The sequence below is a fragment of the Dendrobates tinctorius genome, unplaced genomic scaffold, assembly GCF_039654945.1.
Source record: "Dendrobates tinctorius isolate UK_male_01 unplaced genomic scaffold, ASM3965494v1 ptg000103l, whole genome shotgun sequence".
In the NCBI taxonomy this organism is placed as follows: domain Eukaryota; kingdom Metazoa; phylum Chordata; class Amphibia; order Anura; family Dendrobatidae; genus Dendrobates; species Dendrobates tinctorius.
This window is the reverse complement of record NW_027361771.1, coordinates 6,533,822-6,561,307: the sequence shown is the minus strand read 5'-3', so window position 1 is coordinate 6,561,307 and position 27,486 is coordinate 6,533,822. Positions and strand designations below refer to the sequence as shown.

The following is a 27,486-nucleotide window of genomic DNA, read 5'->3' as shown; positions in this document are numbered from 1 at the left end:
GAGCACCACATGAAGACCCCCCCCCCCCACAGGCCCTCCCGGGGCGCTGGCATAACCCAAAACTGAAAATGAAGATTAAACAACAACCACAAGACAGATTTCATCACCCAGGTATCATTTTAATCCGTATAATGGCGCCTACCTGACACTGTCTGTAGGTTACTGTGCACAATCCTGCTGACAGATTCCCTTTAAGTTATCGCTGAACAATCCCTTCATCTTAATGCACTTGATACATGGGTAAGTCGCTTCTGCCAGAACAAAAGCTGTTCTTTGTTAGGACCTCTATCATCTTGCTAATGTACAGGACTCTTTCTTTGATGAACACATCTTTTCAAGGCCAGCTTAACATCGCTTTGTACGTTTTATAGTCTTTTATAAGAGCATCAAAAAAAAAAAAACAGATCAGTCGCATGAGTCATGAGGATGACACTTTATGGACCCTATTGATTTATACTGAAGTCCATCTGGTTGCATCGTGGTGTCCATGGTTTTATAAAAAAAAAAACAAAAAACCGCTGCACTATAATTTTTTTGGAACAAATTATGAAAAAGTGTCCGATTCAGAAAGGAGCCTCGGATGTGAACTCTGCCTAGACCCATTTGTCATCTGATTTGTTGTACTTGGGATGAAATCACGTCCAGGAAACACCACAGTGCACGGCCCGTCTGGTGGGTTTCCTGACCTGAGCTAACTGCTTCAGACATGCTTGTGGGGCAGTTAGCTCAGGTAGTTGCATTTCATGTATGTGTGAATCTAGCCTTACTAACATTGCTGTATCGTTGAGTGATATTCTGGAATCTGATGTCCTTCCACTGAAACATATTATTTTCTCTGCTTTCTCATTCTTTTTTTTTTTAAATTTTTTTGTTGTAGCTCAATTCAGTTACCGTACGAAAGACAGATAAATTTGGAGATCCCGTCGGTATCAAACAGGAAGCGTAAGAGGAGTTCAAGAACAGGGTAATAATCCATGGTCTCATAAAGTATAGTTTTTGAGTTGGATTGGGAATAATGTTTTGGAATTGACTGACGTTCAACAATTGTCTGCTGCATTATGTAACCCTTCCATTCACAAGAGTAGCAGTGTAGTCACTCTTTGTGATCCCTACTTTGACCACACATTGAATGAATGTTTGGGTGTGACTGGAGCGACGTGGTTCCTTTATTGTTGATCCCTTTTGTGCTGTTGAGTAGTTGTAGTGACCTAAAAATCCCTTTTAATAGCTTTGAGCAAAATGATTCTCGGGAACCTGGTCCAGCAGCCACATCTGCAGTCGGACCCAAGCTTTTTATTTCTTGCAGCATAGTAAGGCTGTGCAGGCCACAAACTCAGAAAAAGTACAGATAATGAAATGGTTGATTAGAGCCAAAATAACCTGATTTTTTTTGTATGTGTTGTTTTTTTTTCTCTTTTTTTATGTTAAATTTGCAGTTTAGGAACTGAAAATGAGTTGGAGACATCACGAAGCAATAGCAGAGACGAAAATAAGTCCTCACAACCACGGATTAGTCATTGCCCAGGAACAGATGATTCCTTTACTCCAAAACCAATAGCATTTGTGCCTGCTATAGTAAAAAACATGAACATTGACGAAGAAGCCAGAAATAATAACAATCAGCTGGAAAGCAAAGAAACTGCTCATGACCTTGAAGAAGCGGCTCTTATCAAATCAAAAGAGAGCTACAGATGGGATTTCTCTAAATTCTGTTTTCCTAACTGTGCATATGATCAGCCGAATGTTCAGCTGCCGGATCCTGAGCCTGCCTTTCTTCCTGAAAATGTGGTTGGCCGCCAAGTGAATATATCTCCTTGGTTAGGGAAACTAAACTTGCGCGCAGAAAAGTTCTCCAGAAAAGAACAAGATCAATTGGACTGGGAACGGAAGTACAAAATCAGCATCAATGCTGACCCTAAAATAAAGAAATGCAGAAACTGGAGTGAATATAAGAAGCTCCTACAAGAGAGAGAATGCCAGAGTCATAGGGAGAGGCCAGCACATCTTTGGTCAAGTACAGTCACCCCACTGCTGACACCTGGACAGGTGAAATCTACAGGTGAATTTTTGCTAGCGCCTTATATTTTTTAATACTTAATCTCCCAAACATGAACAATCATACCTTAGGATGGTGTAAATTGTGTAGTGTTAATATTGCCCAAAATCTAGGGATGTAAAACATTACTACTACGTTGTTCAATTTTTTTCAGTCAGAATGTCAAGCACTTGGTGTTAGGCTGGGTTCATACTGCGTTTGGCAGGTCCGTTTAACGGATTGCGTTACACCGCGGCATAACGCAATGTAACACATCCGTTAACGCTGCCATTCACTCCCATTACCGAGCGCATCGCTAACGCATTCCATAATCAGCATGTGCTAACGATGTGCCGTCATTCTGTGATGGACCCTCGTGCGCGGTCTGCAGCGTCTGAGGGTCCGTCACTGGTAGCGCAGATGAAGCATATGCACTGTATTATGCAGTAGCGTTAACGCAGTCCGTCAACGCTATGCGTTGAACGGACTGCATTAAAGCGGCATGAACCTGGCCTTAGGCCTCAAATCGGACCACCGTGACACTGGCACACTTTTAACATCTGTACAGTATTACAATCACTAATATGCTACTATGAATGAGATCTGATGACCTAAACTAGCATTATATTCCCAGCGTCAGACCCAGATTTTCCACTGTTATAGAGACGATTATATTACTACTTTCTAAAATTTGCTATAAATTTAATGTAATGGACAACAAGGTGCAGAGTGACAGGTATTATTGACTGATTTTATTGCTATCCATTGATAATGTTGATAATGACACATTTGCTATATTAACTCCTTATTGTTATTTCCAGCTTCTGTTTTAGAGCAAGTAATGATTATTAGTCAATCTACTTTACTAGAAGATGGTAAGAGGTAAGTGCAGTAGCGAACAGAAGACATGTCCCTGGCAGAACAATTAAAGGGAAGGTGCCATCAAAAGAAGCTAAATGAAAAAATGTAAAGAATTAATGTTTAAATTTTGTAAACAAATATTATCATTTGTTTATAATTTAGTAAAATATGAAAAATAATTTAAAAAGGTTTGGTATTTCCACTTTTAAACACTAGGGGGAGCAGCTACTGAAATTTCACACAAAAACCTAGTGTACAACTAGCTCACATTACAACTGCAGTAAATATGGGCTGAATCTGCTCACGTGTGTGATGTCATTCATCCCCTCCCCTTCTGGGTGTTTCCTGAGGGAAAAGCGAGAATGAAATTTAGGATCACAGTGCGGAGCCATTTTTTTGGTGACTTCAAAGTTATACTGACAAGTAGACTGTCACCGAGGATGGCAGGCAGCTGCTCGCTGTATCATAAACTGGGAATACATATACGTGCTCACATGCGCGCGCACGCACATACATGCTCACGCACAGGGAAATACACATGCTCACACACGAAAATACACGCTCACACGCAGTAAGGCTATGTGCACAAGCTGCGTTTTTTGCTGCGGATCCGTTGCAGATCTACAGCAGTTCTGTAGACAGTGTACCGTAGCATGTTATCCTATGTGATTTACATTCTGCGGTGCACATGCTGCGGATTGTTAACTGCGGAAAAGCTGCGGTTTTGAATCCGCAGAAAGAAATGACATGTGTCACTTCGTTTCTGCGGATTCCGCTGCGGTTTACCATCTCCTCCATTGTAGAGATGATAAACCGCAGGCCAATCCGCAGGTAAAACTGCAGGTCATTTTACCTGCGGTTCCGCAGATACAAATCCACAACCAATCCGCAGCGTGTGCACATTGCCTAAAATACACGTGCACGCTCACACACAGGAAAACACATGCACGCTCGAACAAAAGAAAAAAAAAAAAGGGAGAAAAGAGACACAGGATAACATGCACGCAACAGCAGAATGTCCATGCGAAAAAAGGCTTTTATTGACATACAACAGCCAGAGAGATCCAAGTGTACAATAGAAACAATTAAAAACCACAAATGAAACAAAAGTGGGCAGGTGGAGAACACATGCAGTATACAAAGGAAGAAATGTTTTATATAAATAAGTGTTTCAAAAAAATACATTCACAACAATGCCCTCTATCACCATATAATATGCATAAATTGTTTAGTATAAACATATGGACAATTTGCAGCAATAAAGTCCGATCAGTCTAATAGTCACTTGTAGGTATGTAAACAATCCAAATGATTACCATGCAAGTCCATAGATGAGGGAAGGCAATTGCTGGATCACATGAAAATTACCTAAGCATACTCGCACTGCCCACAGAACCCAACGCGTGTCGCTGCTAACCTGCAGCTTCCCCTGACAATCGCGGTGTACCGGGGGTTAAAGGGAAGCATCGGCAGGGAGGGGGCAGCGATCTATCACAGGACAGTGATGTCCCACCTGGGACAATGTAATAAAGTAAAGATAATTTTTAAAAAATCGCTAAATTAGTAAAAAAAAAAAAAAAAAATTCCCCAATAAATTCATTTTTTGAAAATAAAAAACAACAAAACAATAAAAGTACACATTTGGTATCGCCGTGTCCGTAACGACCCGCCCTATAAACCTGTACATTTAGCGAACCCCTTAAAAAATAAAAATACAAAACGTAGCAAAGAATAATGATTTATTATCATACCGCCAAACTAAAAGTGCAATAAGGCTGGTTTCACATTAGCGCATTTTCAGCGCGCGCACGGCCGGGGGTAGCTCCGCCCCCGATCCGGCTCTCTGCCCGGCGTGCCCGCCCCTTCCTTGTAGCGCCGCCTCCTAGCGGACAGCGGCGCCTGCGATCGGCGCACCCTATCTTTAGCATAGGGTGCGCCGATCGTGCGCAGGTCGTGCGCTAGTTGCGCTTTGACCTGCGCTGCGCACTTATGACGGTGCGCCGTGCGCGCCAAAATCCGAAAAGTTCGATTTTGGCGCGCACGGCGCACCGTCAAAAGTGCGCAGCGCAGGTCAAAGCGCAACTAGCGCACGACCTGCGCACGATCGGCGCACCCTATGCTAAAGATAGGGTGCGCCGATCGCAGGCGCCGCTGTGCGCTAGGAGGCGGCGCTACAAGGAAGGGGCGGGCACGCCGGGCAGAGAGCCGGCTCGGGGGCGGAGCTACCCCCGGCCGTGCGTGCGCATAAAATGCGCTAATGTGAAACCGGCCTAACGCACGATCAAAGACGCATATAAATATCCATGGTACCGCTGAAAACGTCAGCTTGTCCCGCAAAAAACGAGCTGCCATACAGCGTCATCCGCAAAAAAATAAAGTTATAGCTCGCAGAATAAAGCGATGCAAAAATAATTATTTTTTCTATAAAATAGTTTTCATTGCATAAAAGCGCCAAAAGATAAAAAAAGACATAAATGAGGTATCGCTGTAACCGTATTGACCCCACGAATAAAAGCGCTTTATCGATTTTACCGCACACGGAACGGTGTAAACGCCCCCCAAAAGAAATTCATGAAACGCTGGTTTTTGTTCATTCTGCGTCCCAAAAATCGGAATAAAAAGCGATCAAAAAATGTCACATGCCCGAAAATGGTACCAATAAAAACGTCAACTCGTCCCGCAAAGAATAAGACCTCACATGACTCGGTGGGTCAAAATACGGAAAAATTATAGCTCTCAATATGTGGTGATGCAAAAACTATATTTACAATAAAAAGCGTCTTTTGGCGTGTGACAGCTGCCAAACATAAAAACCGCCATAAATAGTAAATCAAACCCCCCGTGATCACCCCCTTAGTTAGGGAAAAATAATAATAAAAAAATGTATTTCCATTTTCCCGCTAGGGTTAGGGCTGAGATTAGGGTTAGGGGTGTGTTGATGTTAGGTTTGGAGTTATAATTGGGGGGTTTCCACTGTTTGGGCACATCAGGGGCTCTCCATATGCAACATGGCGTCTGATCTCAATTCCAGCCAATTCTGCGTTGAAAAAGTCAAATGGTGCTCCTTCCCTTCCAAGCTCTGCCATGCGCCCAAACAGTGTTTTACCCCCACATGTAGGGTATCAGCCTACTCAGGACAAATTGCAAAACGACTTTTGGGGTCCAATTTCTCCTGTTACCCTTAGGAAAATAAAAACTTGGGGGCAAAAATATCATTTTGGAAAAAAATGATTTCTTTATTTTCACGCCCAGGCGTTATAAACTTCTGTGAAGCACTTGGGGGTTCAAAGTGCTCACCACACATCTAGATAAGTTCCGTGGGGGGTCTAGTTTAAGAAATGGGGTCACTTGTGGGGGGTTTCCACTGTTTAGGTACATTAGGGGCTCTCCAAAAGCAACATGACACCCGCAGACCATTCCATCAAAGTCTGCATTCCAAAACGTCACTACTTCCCTTCCGAGCCCCAACGTGTGCCCATACAGTAGTTTTCTCCAACATATGAGGTATCAGCGTACTCAGGACAAATTGGACAACAACTTTTGGGGTCGAATTTCTCCTTGTACCCTTGGGAAAATAAAAAAAAAATTGGTGACTAAAAGATCATGTTTGTGGAAAAAATACGATTTTTTTTATTTTCACGCCCGGGCGTTATAAACTTCTGTGAAGCACTGGGGGGTTCAAAGTGCTCACCACACATCTAGATAAGTTCCTTGGGGGGTCTAGTTTCCAAAAGGGTGTCATTTATGGGGGATTTCCACTGTTTTGGTACATCAGGGGCTTTCCAAATGCGAAATGGTATCCGATCTCAATTCCAGCCAAAAACGTCAAATGGCGCTGCTTCCCTTCCGAGCTCTGCCATGCGCCCAAATAGTCATTTACCCCCACATATGGGGTATCAGCGTACTCAGGACAAATTGCACAATAACTTTTAGGGTCCTGTTACCCTTGGAAAAATAAAAATTGGAGGTGTAAAGATCATTTTTGTGGAAAAAATATGATTTTTTTAATTGTACCGCAGTACGTTATAAACTTCTATGAAGCCCTTGTGGGTTCAAAGTTCTCACCACATATCTAGATAAGTTCCTTGGGGGGGTCTAGTTTCCAAAATAGGGTCACTTGTGGGGGGTTTCCACTGTTTAGGTACATCAGGGGCTCTCCAAACGCGACATGGCGTCCGATCTGAATTCCAGCCAATTTTGCATTGAAAAAGTCAAACAGCGCTCCTTCCCTACTGAGGTCTGCCATGCGCCGAAACAGTGGTTTCCCCCCACATATCAGGTATCAGCGTACTCAGGATAAATTGCACAATAACTTTTGCAGTCCAATTTCTCCTGTTACACCTTGGTAAAAAAAAAAAAAAATATCGAACCTGACTTATTTTTTTTTTTTGTGAAAAAAAGTCAAATGTTCATTTTTTTTAATATTCAAAAAAATCCTGTGACGCACCCAAAGGGTTAATAAACTTCTTGAATGTGGTTTTGAGCACCTTAAGGGGTGCAGTTTTTAGAAAATACCCAAAAGTGACACCATTCTATCATATAGACCCCTCAAAGTGGCTTCAAATGTGATGTGGTCCGTAAAAGTAAAATGGTGTTGCAAAAATTAGAAATCGCTGGTCAATTTTTAACCCTTATAACTTCCTAACAAAAAAAAAATTTTGGTTCCAAAATTATGCTGATGTAAAGTAAACATGTGGGAAATGTTATTTATTAAGTTTTTTGTGTTCCGTATCTCTGTGATTTAAGGGCATAAAAATTCAAATTTGGAAAATTGCAAAATTTTCAAAGTTTTCGCCAAATTTCCGTTTTTTTCACAAATAAACACAAGCTATATGAATGAAATTTTACCACTAACATGAAGTACAATATGTCACGAGAAAACAATGTCAGTATCACCGGGATTCATGGAAGCGTTTCAGAGTTATAACCTCATAAAGGGACAGTGTTCAGAATTGTAAAAATTGGCCCGGTAATGAACGTGCAAACCACCCTTGGGGCTTAAGGGGTTAAAGTCTGTGCAAAAGTAGTACAACATAACTCAGTGTTGGCATCACTGCAGTGATTTCAACCCCCAGGTTAAAGGTTATGTATTTGAAAAAAAAACTTGATAAAATTCCTCTCTTCTTTCAAGCTCGCACAAAGTGTTTTTTTTTTTTAAGATTATATGTACCATAAAATGATGGCATTTAAAAAAAAAAAAAAAAAAAAAAAAAAGTCCTTTTATGGCATTGTCGACAAAAAAAATATCAAGAAGGGAAAATTCTTAAAATGGAGTAATGCTCTGTCCTGAAGACTCAAAGTATCTGTATTTTGAATGCAGAGTAGCACTCGTGTGATTGTCATTCGTGTAATTATAACCTCAGATTTATACATTTTGCATTGAATTTATAAGTTCTGAAGCTTTTGAGAAATAGTGAAATTAAATGATTTATTTCCTGTTTACAGACTACAAGACAAGCAGAATGTACCGCAGATACACTTTAATTTGTATCAAGCTGATGGTAACTCAGAGTATAGGAAATCCAAACCAGGCAAACCATATGCTTATTTGTGTGTGCGCAGGTAGGTGGCTAGTTATATGAACTCTATAGGGTATATGAAGGCAGAATGAACATTTAGGTATGGGCTACATGGGACTTAATTTTTACTTTTGAACTAGACCGCATTACATTGATTTGCAAACAATCTTTTGCAAATCGGTCAGTCTCCTCTAACGCATTGTGGGATATGATGATGCTATATAAGAAAGCATAACAAATGCAGCAGCCATTGCAGAGCAAATGTATGAGAAGTAATCTGTCAGTATGATCGTTCTCCTAATCCATCTATATTGGCATGTATGTCATAGAAAATTTTATAAAATAATACCTTGATATCTGCGATCCAATTTCTTATTCCAGAGAAATCTACATTTCTCGTTCGCCTTATTGGGGGACACAGAGACCTTGGGGTGTATGCTGCTGACACTATGCACAAAAAAAGATAGCTCCTCCTCCGCAGTGTACACCCCACCGACCGGCAGAGAATTCCCCAGTTTAGCTTAGTGTCAGTAGGAGGTGGACACGGGTCTTTTATTAGACCCATATCTACCTCGTCGTGCGTCGTTCCTTTTCAGGTTCTACGGAGGGATACAGAGTGAAAAGTCACATCTGTACTCCCACATGGAGTCTGCAAGTACGGCGTGGACTGCCACCCCATATCCTTGCAGTTCTCCGCGGCAGGACCAGCCAGACGGACGCCGGCACCAAGACGTGCCAGCGACTCCAGGGGTCCTTGTCGCCAGTCTCCCTCCCACTCGCCTACCAGAGCCTGTCGGTTGGATGAGACGCAAGACTTCTTCAGACAGATCGTGGATGGGTGAGTATTAGGCCCCGGCTTCATATTTATTTACCTGGCTGCCCATTCCCGACGGTCACCTCTTCAATGGTCACAGGGGTAGGCGCTGCAGTCGCTCGCAGTCGCCACAAGGCTATAGGCAGCTCAATGTTGCTGGGCATCCCCCCCTTCCCTCCCCCCTTTCTGGGTACAGGGAGCACAGGGTTTTTTCCCATTGGGAGCGACTTGCGACTGCGGCGTCCCACTTTTTCGGACCTCCGCGCCAACCCCCTGCTGACAGGCGGCCGCCGCAACTAATTTAGGCCCCGGCTTCAGTTCGGGCCTACCGCTGCGTCGCGGCCACGCCCCCCGCCCCTTTCTTCTAAGCGGCCTTCTCTCCCGCTCTTCCCAGGCCCTCCCACCGCCTGTCCTTCACCTGCCCAGCCTGTTATTGGCTAGAGGGCGGTGAATCGTTAACCCTGCGTGGTGTTCCGCCCTCCCTCCTCCCCTAAGGCGCGCTTTTTCTCAGGACGGCGCCATTTTCCCAGCCTGTTAGCCGGGCACCAGCTCCTCACTGGACAGCATCTTCTCCAGCTGGTTTTTTTATTCAGGAGGTCTGTCGGCCGGATTTCGCTCTGACCTGCATCCACTGACAGGTCGCAGAGCATCGCTTCTGGGGACACCGGACCGTGAGTAGCTCTGCACTGCAGACTGACCCTTCTCCGCCCTCTGTCCCCCAACCTTCCGGCATTACCTCAGCTTTTCACTATGTCTAAGTCTGATCGTACCCGCTCTACCGCCCCCCCCTGCACTTTAGTCAAGTACTTTGCATGTTCTTCGTGCAATCGCAAACTTCCCTCAGGCCAGTCCACTCCCCTCTGCCTGGATTGTAGCAATCCAATTCAGCCTGACGCCGTCCAGGAGCCATCTGCGGCCCCAGGTGAGAGTGAGCCCCCCATGCCTGGCTGGGCCTCCTCGCTATCTCAATCAGTGGCAGACCTCACCAGGGTGTCTCAGTCCCTGGTGGCCGTTCTTGATAAGTTGCCCCTGGACTCTTCAGCAGGGCCAAGCAGGTCCCAAAATTGGTCCATCTGAATCAGCCAGCGGTAGTCGCAAAAGACCCAGGCAAGATTCCCAGCCGGAATCCTCTCCTAGTCCCATCTCACCGCATAGCCCTTCTCACCAGTCTCCCTCTCGGGCCTCCTCTCCCGAGTCAGGGGAAGCGCTTTCGGACAGGTCATCTGAGGGGATTTTAGAGCTGGATTCAGACCAGGATGCAAGCATGAAGGTCACAGTGCAGGACCTCATTGCTGCGATCCATCATACCTTTGATATTGCTGACTCCCCTGCGAAATCCTCAGATCAGGAGGTTTCGTTCAGACGGGCAGAATCTCCCTCCAGGGTTTTTCCTTTCCATTCCCAGTTTGGGAAAATTTTTACCAAGGAAAGAGAGGATCCGACCAGACGCTTTCAAAGAGGAAAACGTCTCGGCATACTCTACCCATTTGCTAAGGAGCTCACAGACAACTGGTCGGCCTCTCCCTCGGTCGATCCGCCCGTGTCCAGGCTATCCAATAACACGGTTCTCCCGCTTTCAGGCGTGGCGTCCCTAAAGGATTCTAATGACAGGATTATAGAATCCCTGGAGAAGTCTGCCTTTGAAGCGGCTTCAGCGGCGGTGTGTCCAATCTTTGCTTCATCCTGGACAGCAAAGACCATAGCCACGTGGGCAGACGACCTTCGGCAGGGCATCTTAGATAAGGCGCAACCGGAGCATTTGGCCAATCTCGCCAATCAGATCTCCCATGCTGGGGACTATCTTCTCTCCGCTTCCTTGGATGCTGCATCCTGTGCAGTTCAGGCGTCAAGCAACGTTATTGCAATTCGACGTACACTTTGGCTAAAGGCATGGCAAGCGGACTTGTCTTCTAAAAAGTCCCTCACTAACCTGCCTTTTCAGGGGGTGCGCCTCTTTGGGTCCCAATTGGACCAGATTATTAAGGACGCCACCGGAGGCACGAGTTCACTCCTCCCTCAGTCCAAGCCTCGCAGACCCCCACTAAGGCGTCAGTTTCGACCCTTTCGGACTTTCCGCCGTTTCAATACGGTGGACAACTCCTCCAGCCAATAGAGACCGCAGGCTCGCCAGGAGAGAAGGAAAGTTTCCTTCAGACCCACTCCTTCCTGGCGACCCCACTCCTCCCAGGGCAGACCGTCCAGATCTAGATCTGGACGGTCTACTTCAGCATGACTATCATCGGGCACGCGAAGGGCCTTTCCAATTGGGAGGTCGACTTCTTTCCTACAGGGACGTTTGGCTGGCCGCCGTGGAGGACGCCTGGGTCAGGGAGGTCGTATCCTCAGGATACAAGATAGAGTTCGTCTCTCTCCCACGGGATCGTTTCTTCGAATCCCGGCCCCCAAAGGATCCAGCCTTCATCCCGGGGTTCTCTACAGCTATCGCCGCTCTCCTCAGTTCCGGGGTGATTGTGCCCGTTCCCGAATCGGAGCGCTTCACGGGGTTCTACTCGAACCTGTTTGTAGTGCCGAAAAAAGACGGCGCAGTTCGACCCATCTTGGATCTCAAGCTGCTCAACAAGAGGGTCCGCCTTCGCCACTTCCGCATGGAGTCGCTTCGCTCGGTCATCGCCTCCATGGAGGAGCAGGAATTCATGTGCTCAATAGACATCCAAGATGCCTATTTACATGTTCCAATTTTCTCCGGACATCAGAAGTTCCTGCGCTTTGCGATTCGACAGCACCACTACCAGTTTGTCGCACTGCCCTTCGGTCTTGCCACCGCTCCCAGAGTCTTCACGAAGATCATGGCTGCGTTGATGGCTTTGTTGAGAGTCAGAGGCCTCGTTCTTTTCCCGTACCTAGACGATATTCTGATCAAGGCTCCCTCATTCCAACAGGCTCACCAAAGTTTGTCAATCGTCCTGGACACTCTTTCCAATTTCGGGTGGATCGTCAACAGGAAAAAGTCCTGTCTGGTTCCTACCCAACGCCTGGTCTTTCTAGGTCTTCTGTTCGACACTCGTCGGTCAAGGGTCTTTCTCCCACAAGAAAAGATTCTCTCTCTGCAGCAGGAAGTACGATCGCTGCAGACCTCGCGATTCCCATCCCTCCGTACAGCCATGAGGGTCCTGGGAAAGATGGTCGCGGCGATAGAGGCAGTTCCCTTTGCCAAATTTCACGCCAGGCCTCTCCAGCAGGCCATTCTGTCGAAGTGGAACAGGTCGCCTCGGTCCCTGGATCGCCCTGTCCATCTTTCTTACCGGATCAAGCGGTCTCTCAACTGGTGGTTGTCGTCACCTCTCATTCTATCGGGTCGATCCTTCCTTCCCATTCACTGGCAGATAGTAACCACTGATGCGGTCTCCTCAGTTGGGGTGCTGTGTTCCGCAACCACACTGTTCAGGGTCGATGGTCGGATCGGGAATCAGCGCTACCGATCAACGTTCTGGAGATTCGAGCGATCCATCTTGCTCTGGTCCACTGGGAAAGGCTCCTCAAGGGACTGCCGGTACGGATTCAGACAGACAACGCCACAGCGGTGGCATATGTCAACCGCCAAGGGGGAACACGGAGTGTCTCAGCCCTGGCGGAGGTGTCCAAGATTCTTCGTTGGGCGGAGATTTCCGTCCCGACAATTTCCGCTGTTCACATTCCCGGCGTAGACAACTGGGCCGCCGATTTTCTCAGCCGCGAGGGTCTCGCGGCGGGAGAATGGTCCCTACATCCGGAAGTGTTTCATCTGCTCTGCCTTCGCTGGGGAACCCCGGATGTAGACCTCATGGCGTCTCGCCTCAACAGGAAAGTCCCACAATTCGTGTCCAGGTCTCGGGACCCTCTGGCAGTGGGCGCCGACGCCCTGGCCGTTCCTTGGTCCCAGTTCGAACTTCCCTACCTGTTCCCTCCTCTGCCTCTTCTTCCCAAGCTGTTGAAGAAGATCAAGGCAGAAGGACTTCCGGTCATTCTCATCGCCCCGAATTGGCCCAGAAGGTCTTGGTTCGCGGACATTGTCAACCTTCTCGCGGACGCCCCCTGGAAGCTTCCAGACAGAACAGATCTGCTGTCTCAGGGTCCAATTTGCCACCCCAATTCTCGGCCGCTCAATTTAACGGCGTGGCTGTTGAGACCGAGGTTCTGAAACGAGCAGGATTTTCCGACCACGTAATTCAGACCATGATCCGAGCCAGAAAGCCATCATCTTCCAAGATTTACTACCGTACTTGGAAGGCCTATTTCACTTGGTGTGAGACCAATGACGTCGCGCCCATGTCCTTTTCGCTCCCTTCAGTCCTAGCGTTTCTTCAGGCAGGATTGGATGCGGGGCTTGCCCTCAGTTCCCTGAAGGGTCAAGTTTCGGCGCTGTCCATTCTGTTTCAGAAAACGTTGGCTTCCCGTCCTCAGGTTAAGACCTTTCTTCAGGGCGTGGCTCACACGGTCCCGCCGTACCGGGCGCCCGTGGATCCATGTGATCTTAATCTGGTTCTTGAGGTTCTGCAAGGTCCGCCCTTTGAACCCCTCAGGGATATTTCCCTTTCTCTCCTTTCTTGGAAGGTAGCCTTTCTGGTGGCCATCACCTCCGTCCGGCGCGTGTCGGAATTGGCAGCTCTTTCGTGCCGCTCTCCCTTTCTGGTTCTCCACCAGGATAAGGTAGTTCTGCGGCCTCCGCCCTCGTTCCTTCCGAAGGTGGTGTCCTCGTTTCACCTCAACGAGGAGATCGTGCTCCCGTCCTTTTGTCCGAATCCAACTCATCCCCGAGCGCGGTCCTTGAACAAGCTGGACCTGGTTAGGGCGGTAAGAGTCTATCTGTCTAGGATGACTTCCTTGCGAAAGACAGAGTCTCTTTTCATTATCCCTGATTGAGCGCGGAAAGGTCACCCGGCGTCAAAAGCCACCATTGCTCGCTGGATCAGATCGGCTATCCTGGAGGCCTACCGTGTTAAGCGTCGCGGAGCCCATCCGGGTATCAGGGCCCACTCTACTCGAGCAGTGGGTGCCTCCTGGGCGGTGCGCCACAGAGCTTCCGCACTGCAGCTTTGCAAAGCTGCAACATGGTCATCGGTTCACACGTTTGTGAAATTCTACAGAGTCCACACCTACGCTTCGGCGGACGCCAGCCTAGGTAGACGGATTCTGCAGGCCGCGGTGGTGAGTCCGCTGGCCTGATGGAAGTTTGTTTCCCACTGCTTTGGGACGTCCCAAGGTCTCTGTGTCCCCCAATAAGGCGAACGAGAAAACAGGATTTTTGGGTTGCTTACCGTAAAATCTGTTTCTCGGAGCCTTCATTGGGGGACACAGCACCCTCCCATGTTTTACAGCTCCTGTTCTTACTTTGGTTGAATGGTTACAGTTGAGTTGTTTATGTTGTCAACCTATTCTGTTACTTCTCCTACTGCTTTCTCACAAACTGAGGAATTCTCTGCCGGTCGGTGGGGTGTACACTGCGGAGGAGGAGCTATCTTTTTTTGTGCATAGTGTCAGCCTTCTAGTGGCAGCAGCATACACCCCAAGGTCTCTGTGTCCCCCAATGAAGGCTCCGAGAAACAGATTTTACGGTAAGCAACCCAAAAATCCTGTTTTTCTTAATGTGTAAATGAGCTTTCAAGATCTATTGGCAAGACATACAGGCGCTATTCAATAGTACAGCATAAATTCCTTTTTAAATTTAATCTCAGAGGAACTCATGTATCAAGCATATATATCCAATGTGCCTCTCGGTTCCTTAAAGGTTTTTCTATGTGTCGACCTCATTTTTATATATAATTCTATTATGTTATGTATTAATGTGTTTTTGTTTTTTTTTTCCTTTTTTTTTTTTTTCATTTTTTGATTTTAATTATTTTTGTATAAATTGTTCACTTCTGATTAGATCACCTGTGACAGAGTTTTATATGTGGTTCAGCTGATATTCCACAGCTACTCTGAGTCTAAGAGCATTTGTGCTCGAAACGCGTACAGAGACCTGGAGAATATCCCCATGCGGTGAACTTTGTTGCCGTTACTTGATCACAAGCAGCCATGAATGTATTTTAAACATGATACAATAAAAATCCTGGATTTTATATTTCTGGAGCTGGACCTTTCTTCCTTTTCTTGCAGAAAGCGTCTTTACCTCCCGAGGAGGGCTCTGGCGTCGGCCGGGAACCGTCCCCCAGCAGGGGCCATACTCGTCCAAGGGACGGTCAGCGCCTCAGCATCGGCGACTCCTGTCTCTCGCTCGCCCTCTCCTGAGGTTCACAGCGAGCACGGCTCTGAATTCGAATCTGACACGTCAGCCCCTCAGAATCCCCCAACTGATCAAGAGTCGCTTGATTCTCTTATAGAATCAGTCAACAGGATTCTGAGGTTGGATGAGGAAAATATTCCCGCTCCAGCACACCCTAGCTCATTTAAGGAAACCTAGCGTGTGCGCACGTTATTTACCAGCCGTCCAGTAACATAGGGATCGGCCACATGAGCGGATCACAGGGCAAAAGTCTACTCCGGTTAAATACCCTTTTCAAACAGACCTATTGTAGCATTGGTTACAGTCCCCTCCGGTGGACCCTCCTGTATCGCGTCTTGCTCCTATCTGTTTCTGAGGGTTCCTCAGTCAGAAACCCCTCCGATTGTCAAATTGACTACCTTGCCCGTTCAGTTTTTTTGAAGCTTTAAGAGCAGTGTTTTTTTTCCATCTTTCGCGGCAATTTGGGTCACTAAGGCAATGGCCGCTTGAGCAGAAGTCTTTATTACTTCCTTCCAAGGCACCAATTTTCCTCCGGAGGCAACCACTGTCGCCAGGCAGATAATTCACGCAGCTGACTTTGTAGTAGACGCTTCTTTTGATGCCGCCAATTGCGCGGCTCAAACTGCCACTAATGTGATCTCCATTAGAAGAAACCTATGGCTCTGTGGCTGGCGGGCGGATGCCACACCTATAAGATCGTTGTCTTCTCTCCCCTTTTAAACGGGTCGTTGTTTTGGAGAGAAACTGGACCAACTCATTTCCGATACTACGGGGGGGAAAAAGTAAATTCCTTCCTCAACAGTAGGGGCTGTTCGGCCGTTTCGCAACCAACAGCCGACAAGTTTTCGATCTTCTCACAACAATTCCGGTTGGTCCTCCTCTACCTTCTCTTCCGGATCAGGTCGGTCCCCGTGCGGAGACAGAGGCTCCCAGGTCTCATACAGACCTAACCGCTCTTGGAAACCCAGGCCTAGGGCTTCTGGATCTAGGGGAGCCAAATCTCATAGATCTACCCAATGATGACAAATGGGTCGGGGAGCTGGTGTCCTCCAGATACAAGAGAGAATTTTCTTCTCCCCTTCAAACTCGGTTTTTCTTTTCCTCTCCCCCCAAGAAAAAGACGAGCCTTCCTTCGGGCTGTTCAGGCTCTGCTAAGGGTCGGAGTCATCATTCCAGTCCCTCATCACGAAAGGTTCAGAGGATTATATTCAAACATTTTTGTTTTTCCAAAAAAGGATGGGATGATGTGACCCATTCTGGATCTCAAACTGTTAAATCAGTTTGTCAGGGTCTGGTGATTCCGAGTGGAATCTCTCCGATCAGTTGTCGCTTCCATGGAAAAAGGAGAGTTCCTAGCATCCAACGACATTAAGGACGCTTACCTTCACATTCCGATCTGTCCGTCCCACCAGCAGTTCCTGCGTTTTGCAATTCACAAGGAACACTTCCAGTTCGTTGCCTTGCTCTTCGGACTCGCAACTGCCCCCAGGGTCTTTACCAAGGTCATGGCGGCTGTCATGGCCATTCTCCACTCTCGGGGAGTGGTGGTGTTACCGTATCCGGATGACCTACTCATCAAGGGTCCGTCCCTTCCAGCCTGCGAGGAATCCATGGATAACAGTAAATACACTTTCACGCCTGGGGTGGAAGATAAACTTTGAAAAGTCTTTCCCAAAACCAGCTCAGCAGATTTCCCTTTAGGGATGATCTTGGACACTTCCCGCGGGTTGGTCATTCTCCCTCCAGGTGAGACCCTTGCCTTACAACAGGCAGCGCGACTGTTTTATCACTTCATTCGTTTCGGCATGAGAGTTCTAGGAAAGTTGATGTCAGCAATGGAAGCAGTTCCATTTGCACAGTTCTACCTCTGTCCCTTACAACACGTGTTGCTGTTAGCTTAGGACAAGAACCCGTTCTCCCTGGACCGTCGGATCCCTCTGTCCCTGCTTGTCAGGCAATCCCTCAGGTGGTGGACACTGAGGTCCTCCCTGAATCAAGAGAGGTCTTTTCTCCCAGTAAGATGGTTGGTAGTAACCACCGACGCAAGTCTCCTCCGCTGGGGAGCGGTCTTTCGTCGCCACACGGCACAGGGTCATTGGTCAACCCGAGAGTCGGTCTCCCCATCAACATTTTGGAGATGCAAGCGATCAGGTTAGCTCTACGGAGTTTCCACCGTCTCCTCGCAGGTCACATCAGGATCAAATCTGACAACGCCATGGCTGTAGCGTATATCAACCGCCAGGGGGGGTACCCGGATCAGGATGGCCGTCCACGAAGCGAGTCACATCCTCCATTGGGCCGAGTGTAGAAAATTGGGTGGCAGATTTTCTCAGTCGTCAAGGCATTGCCTCGGAGAAGTGGTCTCTTCATCCGGAAGTCTTTCAACAGATTTGTCATCGTTGGGGGACTCCGGATGTGGATCTCATGGCCTCAAGACTAAACAACAAGGTTCCTCAGTTCATTGCCCGATCGCATGATCTATGCGCCATCGGAGCGGACGCCGTAGTTCTGTCATGGCACCGGTTCCATCTGCCATACATCTTCCCACCTCTTCCCTTGCTTTCGAGGGTCATCAAGAAGATCAGAGCGGAGGGAGTACCAGTGATCCTTGTCACGCCAGATTGGCCACGCCGAGCATGGTATGCAGAACTAATACACCTAATTGCCGACATCCCATGGCAACTTCCAGATTGCATGGATCTACACTCACAGGGCCCGATTTACCACCAGAACTCCGGGGACCTGTCCTGTCTTTGACGGCGTGGCCGTTGAATCCTAGATTTTAACACAGGCTGGGTTCTCTCACGATGTGATTTCCACCATGATTAGTGCTAGGAAGCCTGTGTCCATGTGCATCTATCACCGCACGTGAAAAACCTTCTTTTCGTGGTGCAAGGATCATGGTCGATCACCTCTGGTGTTTTTCCATTTCGGCCATATTGGAATTCCTTCAATCTGGTTTAAAATCAGGCCTAGCGCTTAGCTCGCTCAAGGGCCAAATTTTGGCCTTGTCAGTGCTTTTCTGACGCAAAATTGCCACCAAACTTCAGGTCAAGACGTTCATTCAGAGAAGTTTCCCATGTGGCGCCTCCTTATAGAAGGCCATTGGAATCATGGGACCTTAACCTGGTTCTCGGGGCCTTACAGGAGGCTCCTTTCGAACCACCGCAGGACGTGTCACTGTCCGTCCTGTCTTGGAAGGTGGTCTTTCTAGTGGCAATTACGTCAATCAGACGAGTTTTGGAATTGGCAGCTCTGTCCCTGCCGTTCTCCGTTCCTAAGTTTTTCATCAGGAAAAGGTAGTTCTCAGGACGTCCCCGTCCTTCCTGCCCAAGGTAGTCTCCTCTTCCATCTCAACGAGGAAATTGTTTTGCCTTTCCTTTTTGTCCGGTGCCAGTCCATCGCATTGAGAAGGCCCTCCACACCCTGGATGTGGTTAGGGCGCTGAGACGGTACATCTCGTGGACGGCTCCCTTCCACAATTCAGATGCCATGTTCATGCTTCCAGAGCGGCATAGGAAGGGTTTAGCCGTGTCAAAGCAACGCTAGCCAGGTGGATTCCCCTGGCGAGTCAGTAGTCCTAATGTATCAGGAATGCGCACTCTACCTGGTCAGTGGGCGCCTCTTTGGCCATTCGGCACCAGGCCTCGGCAGAACAGGTCTGCAAGGCTGCGACTGGGTCCAGTCTGCATACTTTTTACAAAATACTACCAATTTCATTCTCAGGCCTGTCCGCAAGGCTGCGACTTGATCCAGCCTGCATACCTTTACAAACATTGCCTAATTCATTCTCAGGCTTCTGTGGATGCAGCCTGCAATCGGCAGTACCTCACTGTTGACTCAGTGGTACATGGGGTGTTAGCAGATGTATGCTCCCGACCCAGGGACTGCTTTAGGACGTCCCACTGTCTGTCTCCCCCAATGAGGCGTAGGAGAAATAGGGATTTTTGTGTAGTCACCGTAAAATCCTTTTCTCCGAGCCAATCATTGGGGGACACAGCACCCACCCTGTTTAGCCTATTGGCTCACTGTAGCATTCTTAGGCTTTGACTTAGTTATGGTTGTTATTATTGACTGTTTATAAATCTCAGCCAGCGAGAGGGTGTATACTGCAGGGGAGGAGCTAACTTTTTTCTGGTTTACTTAGTGTCCTCCTAGTAGCCAGCAGCATAACGCCCACTGTCTGTGTCCCCCAATGATTGGCTCGGAGAAAAGGATTTTACGGTGAGTACACAAAAATCCCTATTTCTGTTAATGTTGATGATTATGGCTTACAGCCAATGAAAACCCAAATGTGATTATCTCAGTAAATTCGAATAATTAGCAAAAAAAACACCTGCAAAGGCTTCCTAAGGGTTTAGAAAGGTCCCTTGGTCTGTTTCAGTATGAAAAAAATGTTTCAGCTCACCCCTTAGCGTCCTCCGGATAGCAGGAACCACACCATCGCACGGAGCTACCCCGGCCTGGCGGATACAAGTCCAAACACACAGTAATCTCCAGCGATCTCAGGCAGGAAGGTAGTCATAAAAAATATTCCTTTATTTCTTTTCGTTAAAAGAACATGTTACAGGTAGTGGATACCCCAGTGGATGGTAAATATTCCAACGCGTTTCAACTCAGTCTTAATCATGGCTTACAAATTCTGACAAAATGTGACATTTTAAAAGTCTCCAGACAGGAGTGAGGAGGTTGTAGGCAATACCCTCATTAGCATGTTTAATTGATGTATCCAATTATCCACACCCAACCTCCAGGTTGAAGACAAGTTAAAAAGAGAAAGAGGAGAAAAAAAACCCCCTCAAAATTATTTACTTTACATGCAATACCAAAAAGGGAATACATTAAAAGAATATATGAGGACTATACACATCTGTTTCTAAACAGTTAAATACATGCTTGACACAGCAAAAAAAATTATTTTGGCGGTATTATTTTACTTGTACTGCATGATCAAATCTTGTCTGGTGGTCAGACCTGTTGGGACTCTTGTACATAATTTAAATAACCAGTAAGATTCCCGATTTGAGGGTTTTTCTCTGAAAATTTCCACTTCTTACTGATTTTTTTATTTTATTTTTTTCTATGCCTATAAATCTGAAATGGGTGAGGTCTCGGTTATGGCAATTAATGAAATGCTTGGACACCGCAGAGACATTCAATGCATCAGGATTAGTAGTGTCGGACAGATGTCTTCTAATGTGTTTCTTTAAGGGAGTAATAGTGCAACCTACATACTGCACCTCACATTCCATGCACTGAATTAAATATATGACACCGGAAGTATTACAGTTTATAAAACTATGAATGGGATAAGAGTTTCCAGTTTGTACCGATGTGAAAGACTTACTTTTAAGTGCAAAAGAACAAGAGATGCAGCAACTGTGGCCGCATTTAAAAAATCCCCTATATGAGAGCCATGTCGAATTTTGTGAGACAGTATTACTGGTTACCATACTAGGGGATAATTTATCCGCCAAAGTAGGAGCCCGCTTGGCTATATATTGAATTCTGTTATTCTATAGGACATTGCAGAGTTTTTTTTATCCTTGTATAATAGTGGCACATATTTCTTAATAATATTTGTAATCGTGTGATACTGTGGAGAGAATTCTGTAGCGAAAACTATATTACCACATTGTCTTCCTGAAAATTGTGCACCTTTTTAGATTTTAAAAGTACTTTCCTGTCCATTTTTTCAACAATTTTTTTTGCCCTTTGAAAGCTCTAATTGGGATATCCCCTGGATTGCAACCTAGATAGAGTTCTTTTGGCTTCTGTTTCAAACAATTCAGGTCTACAACAATTTCTCTTAACCCTAATCAGTTCTCCTATGGGTATATTCTTAGTTACATGTACTGGGTGACATGATGAGGCCTCGAAGATGGAATTTGAGTCGATTTCTTTCCTATATGGATAAATTTCAATGGTCTCATCGTTGCTCACTAAAGTCACATCAGGATAGTTAATTTTATTTTTTTTGTGGCAGAAAGTGAAAGACAAATTGAAAGGATTATTATTCAGATAATTAACAAAGTTTGTAAGTTCCGTGCCACTACCTTTCCAGAGAAAATCTGGTCATCTACATACCGAACATAAAAATAAAGTTTATCTTTGAAAATATTGTTTTCATTAAAGATAAATTTTTTTCCTCAAAAACTGACACCACCAAATTGGCTAGCGAGGGGGAAAATTTCCCCCCATACTAACTCCCCGTTTCTGTAAGTAATATTTGCCATCAAATTTGAAATAGTTGTGCGTCAATAGATAATATATGGCTGACAGTAAAAAATGTCTCAAATGTACAGGGTATGAGCTGTGTTTTGACATGTAGCTTTGTAATGTTTCCATAGCAATGTGGTTGGGATTAGATGGATATAGTGCCACTGTGTCACATGTCAACCATGAATAGTTGGAATTCCAGGAAAGTTCAGTTATATCTGTGATAAGGGCTTTAGTGTCTCTAATATACCCTGGTAGCTGCCTAACAAGTGGTTGCAAATGAAAATCCACTCATTCTCCCAGTCTCTCATTTAATGACCCAATCCCCGAAATTATAGGTCTGAACTGGGGAGGAGAGATATATTTTTGTGGATTTTGGGAAGCGCATGATAAATTGGAATAATGGGAAAATCTACCAACAAATATTCCATAGTTTTTTTTTTATTGTATATTCCCTCTTTTAATCCCTCTTCTAGAAGTTTTTTTAAGCTTCTCTTTAAAGAATAGTGTTGGATCATCAGGCAAAGAAATGTAGGTGTTTGACTCCTCCAGAAGTATTGTATTTTCTTTAAAATATAATGCTGCATCCAAAACCACTATACCCCCCCCTTTATCAGCCTTTCGAAAAATTAAATCCCTGTTATTTTTGAGATGGTTTAATGCTGTAATTTGATTTTTACTAAGATTGTTTTTCCCAGTATTACAATTTTGATCCTGCTGCAATCAGGTCCTTCTCAATCAGCTACTGAAAAGTATCTAGTATTTTTGGGCGTGACTGCAGAGGATAAAAAAATGGGTTTTGGGTTTTAAAAACTCCATCAGGGGGTTTATCGTATGTTCTGGATTCTGATTCTAATTGTCAATTCTGCTACTTGCAATGGTTCAACAAAAGGAGTGATTTTATTAATGTCAGAATCATAAAGGGACAAAGTAGTCTGGTTAATATTAGAATCATCCGATTCTGCGTAGTGGCATTTAAGGGTGAAATTATGTGCCATTTTATTGACATCTAACAATGTCTTGAAAATATCAAATTTATTGGTGGGACAAAATCTTAGTCCCTTAGAAAGGATTTCTATTTGTTCTGAAGAACGAATGTGACTCGACAGATTCTAAACTGGACAATTTAACAAGTCTTCTTCCTTTTGTTTAGGCGGAGCGGGTATCTTGGCTCTCTTTTATGTTTCCTTCCCGCCCGCCTATAGCGTTTTTTGAGAAGCCCCCAATGTCCAAACTTAATGAGTCCTCTTCTGCTGAGTCGGAAGTTTCCCCCATAGTTATCACTGATGAGCCAAAAGAAGTTTCAGGATCAGTATCCGCAAATGTCACATTTTTATTTTTATTTTTTCTATGTTTTTGTGGATCTCTGGGGGGTCTTGATACACGAGTTTTTATTTTCCAATCGTAAATATTGCCAGATTGATAATCTTTGAGATCCCTTTCATATTTTGTTTTTTTCCTCTCTGAAATTTTACATTCTAATATATCAAGACGTTTATTGATGCCTGCAGTGGCGATTTTAAAATCCTTTTTATCTTTGTATTGTTCCAGCAATTTCTCTGTATTGACAATGTCCTCTTTCACTTTTTCTAATTCTGATTGTTTATGTGTAACAATTAACTGCATTAGACCATTAGAGCATGTAGTCAAGACCTCATCCCATTCTTGTTTATATGTCTCTGAATAAGTAGAGAAGGTGGGATTTTTAGTCATATGAAGCCCTCTTGGTATCTTCTTTTTTTTCCAGGTATGATTGTAATGATGTCGAGTCCCACCACAGTTTTATTTCTTTGGCTTTGTTCCTCTCTAATTTTCTTAAGATTATCCAAGGAGTTCAGCTCCTGCACTGGGGTATTTTCCACATTAGTACCGGTGTTATTGTTTTTTTGTTTTTTTTAATCCGATATTTTTTATTGAAATTTTCAAACATAACATCATTTATTTCAAAGTACCCCACATTCCTTACTCGGTTCCTACCGGTGTTATTGTTAAAGATTTTGTCAAATCTTGACCTCCTGTTAAGTGAAGGATCCATTCTAGTCCTTAAATCATGTAGAGTTTAGGTGGGCCCAATCGCAGCCTACACCTCGATTCAAAGGGAAAGGGGGAGCCCGAGAAGCCAGTCAATCAATGTGAAAAAAATGTTTCAGCTCACCCCTTAGCATCCTGCGGATAGCAGGAACCACACCGTCGCACGGAGCCGGCCTGGCCTGGCGGATACAAATCCAAACACACAGTAATCTCCAGTGTCCAAGCATTTCATTAATTGCCATAACCGAGACCTCACCCATTTCAGATTTATTGGCATAGCAAAAATAAAAATCAGTAAGAGGCGGAAATTTTCAGAGAAAAACCCTCAATCGGGAATCTTACTGGATATTCAAATTATGTACAAGAGTCCCAACAGGTCTGAACACCAGACAAGATTTGATCATGCAGTACAAGTAAAATAATACCGCCAAAATAATTGTTTTTGCTGTTTCAAGCATGTATTTAACTGTTTAGAAACAGATGTGTATAGTCCTCTTATTTATTCTTTTAATGTATTCCCTTTTTGGTATTGCATGTAAAGTAAAAAATTTTGAGGGTTTTTTTTTTTTTCTCCTCTTTCTCTCTATTTTTAACTTGTCTTCAACCTGGAGGTTGGTGTGGATAATTGGATACATCAATTAAACATGCTAATGAGGGCATTGCCTACCACCTCCTCACTCCTGTCTGGAGACTTTTTTTAAAATGTCACATTTTGTCAGAATTTGTAAGCCGTGATTAAGACTCTTTTGAGTTGAAGCGCATTGGAATATTTACCATCCACTGGGGTATCCACTACCTGTAACCTGTTCTTTTAATGAAAAGAAATAAAGGAATATTTTTTATAACTACCTTCCTGTCTGAGATCGCTGGAGATTGTGTGTTTAGTCTGTTTCAGTAGCTCAAAAATCATGGGGAAGACTGCTGACTTGACAGATGTCCAGAAGGCAGTCATTGACACACTCAACAAGGAAAGTAAATTTTGCATTTAATTTGGAAATCAAGGTCCCAGAGTCTGGAAGAAGAGGAGAGGCACACAATACAAGCTGCCACGCCGCAGTGATGCAGTAATTGATGCAAAAGGAGCCCCGAGCAGGTATTGAGTGCATTTGCCAAACATACATTTAAAGAGACCAACATTTTGGATTTTAAAATCATTTTTTCAAGCTGGTGTTATAAAGTATTCTAACTTACTGAGATAATGACTTTTGGGTTTTCATTGGCTGTAAGCCATAATCATCAACATTAACAGAAATAAACACGTGAAATAGATCACTCTGTAATGACTATATAATATGAGTTTCACTTTTTGTATTGAAGAACTGAAATAAATAAACTTTTTGATGTTATTCTATTTTTGTGAGAAGCACCTGTAGATCTCCCTGAGAATCTGCCTCCAGAGCTTATTGTAAGGGTGCTGTTAGACTGCTTTATAACTTGAAGCATCGCATTCCTTGGACTGACCGTCGAATCGCCTGACCGAAGCGTGACAGCTGCATAGAAATACAGGCTGTCACACACTGGTCAGGAGAGCCGACTGTCAGTCCGAGGATTGCGATGCGATCGCTGTCCGGCGGTCTGAGTGCGCAGTCTATGAAAGGGGGCATTACCAGTATTACCAGTATGAGACGTGTAACTAACATAGAACAGTAGAACTGAACCGTGCCTCATAACAAACACTTTTTTAGCTGCAGCTCTAACAGCTCTGTGGTATTGCAACACTGGCTGCCTGTGAGATGAAAGCTGAGCACCGAGATTACACTTACAGATGTGTTTAGTGCTGTACAGATGAGTTATAATCATACACAGCTTTGCCTTGACATCAGAGAGTTTCCATTACATGTCTCCCATATGTAATGCCCACTTTCATTTACAATAATCTCTGGAGGCAGATTCTCATGCAGATCAGTGGCCGGCCCATAGTCCAGAACAGCTCATTTAAATGTAAGAAAAAAATGTCGATTTCTCTGGAATAAAATATCAGATTTCAGATATGAAGGCTTCACTTTATTCCATTTCCTATGACCTACGTGCCCATATAGACAGTCTAGGAGGGTTGAGCCTAGTGACAGATTCCCTTGAAGCTTTTGTTGGAAATGATAACTAATTGTTGCATGCTTTGTGCACAGTCTCCTCCACCTGTATCACCTGTTTCAGAGCGAAGTAGCATTGCACAGTTCCCAGCAGGAAGGCTGCCCACTGCATTATCTCTTTGCTGAGGCTAATAAAGAGGTCTCTTCCAGTTGCCTAAAGGTTGAGCAAACATAAAGGACTTCTACAATTGTTTTAGTCATTGTAGCATTAGCTTTTGTATATCAAGTTTGCTCATTGACGTCAAACCAATGAATTTCTATTTTCTTTCCTGAAGCTTTGACGAGCAGATCCCTTCCCTGCGAACTATAAAGAGCCTGGCATACAAGAGTGGAGACATACCAGTTGTGTTTGCTCTGGTGGACTATGGAGAAATAGCCTTTTACACCTTCAAAGACTTGCAACTACCAGTGGATGTTTACCCCTGAGGATGTATGAGCCTTGAATAATTTTTGTGTATGGAAATGGTGCTGCTGTTTATTTTTGTAGATTATTCTTTAAGATATATATTTGGAAAAAAAATATCCTTTTAATAATAAAAAGCAAACAAAACACACTACAAATAAATCAAACAAGGACAATGCCCATTAACAATGTGAAATCTGCTTTGTGCTGTGTGTTACTCTTCTGATTTTCAATAAGCTGTGTTTCTGCACGATGTTAGGACATGTTTACATGGAAAGAAGGTGCTGTTGAGAACGATGATTTTTCAGTAAGCGTAAAAATCATTGCTCTTTTCTGAACACTTCTATTCTCCCTGTTTGAATCTTCTTTAGGGGTCTTGGAGGCGCCAGGGCAATATTCTTGCTCCTTCTTGCCCAGTCACAGACTTGCAGTTCAAGTGTGGAAAGCTAAAAAGATTTTACAATTCAGGGACACAGTACTTGAATCCCCCTTATGGCTTAATAGTGTTCTTGAATTGCTACATTTCTTAGATGCTCAGTTTTGATCGAACTTGGGGGTTAAGACACTGGCAAAGGTATATCAAGGGGGTTCTTGTTTCCTTTGAGCACTGTCAACAGCTCTATCAAGTCCTTACCTTAGGCACTCTTAAGGTACTGTCACACTTAGCGATGCACCAGCGATCCCGACCAGCGATATGACGTGGTCAGGATCGCTGGTACATCATTAAGTGGTCGCTAGTGAGCTGCCACACAGGCAGATCTCACCAGCGACATCGCTGGGGACGGGGGTCGCTACTTACCTGTCACACCAGGCGATCCTGCGTCCTCCTGCCCGGCTCCACGCGTCGCTCGTCGTCACAGCAGGAAGCTCCGCAGGAAGCTGAGGACGAGAAACAGTCCTGAACATTCTCGCGCGATCAGCGATAACCAGCGGGGGAGCGGGTTGTAGGTAAGTATCAGACACAGCGATATCGCTATAACGTCACTAGTTATATCAATATTGCTAGCGATATCTCTTAGTGTGACATGCCCTTTACTATAGCTATTTGCAATAAATGCATGCAGTTCCCAGACAATGGAAATGCTCTTATATTTTCATAGCCCTTCAGAATAGTCCAAAGCTTTTATTCCCTTTTGCCGATCTTGCACCTTTTTGGCTGGGTTTGGGTCATTATCCTGTAGGGGGGCACATAACTTGCGAATCAGACCAAGTTTTCTGTCACTGGGCAGCACATTTCGTTCCAAGATTCCTTGATAGTCTTGAGATTTCATTGTACCATATACAGGAAATT

At 45.0% G+C, this 27,486-nt stretch overlaps 1 protein-coding gene across 1 annotated transcript in view; it reads left to right on the top strand.

The window, feature by feature from the left end:
• Window positions 1-26,391, top strand: part of TSEN54 (tRNA splicing endonuclease subunit 54) — a 41,756-nt gene extending 15,365 nt beyond the window's left edge. The window contains exons 7-11 of the mRNA XM_073587997.1: window positions 878-964; window positions 1,437-2,059; window positions 2,857-2,917; window positions 8,342-8,458; window positions 26,068-26,391. Coding sequence (XP_073444098.1) covers window positions 878-964; window positions 1,437-2,059; window positions 2,857-2,917; window positions 8,342-8,458; window positions 26,068-26,218 — 1,039 coding nt within the window. The 3' untranslated portion in view covers window positions 26,219-26,391. The remainder of the gene's footprint in view (window positions 1-877; window positions 965-1,436; window positions 2,060-2,856; window positions 2,918-8,341; window positions 8,459-26,067) is intronic.
• Window positions 26,392-27,486: the final 1,095 nt, after the last annotated feature.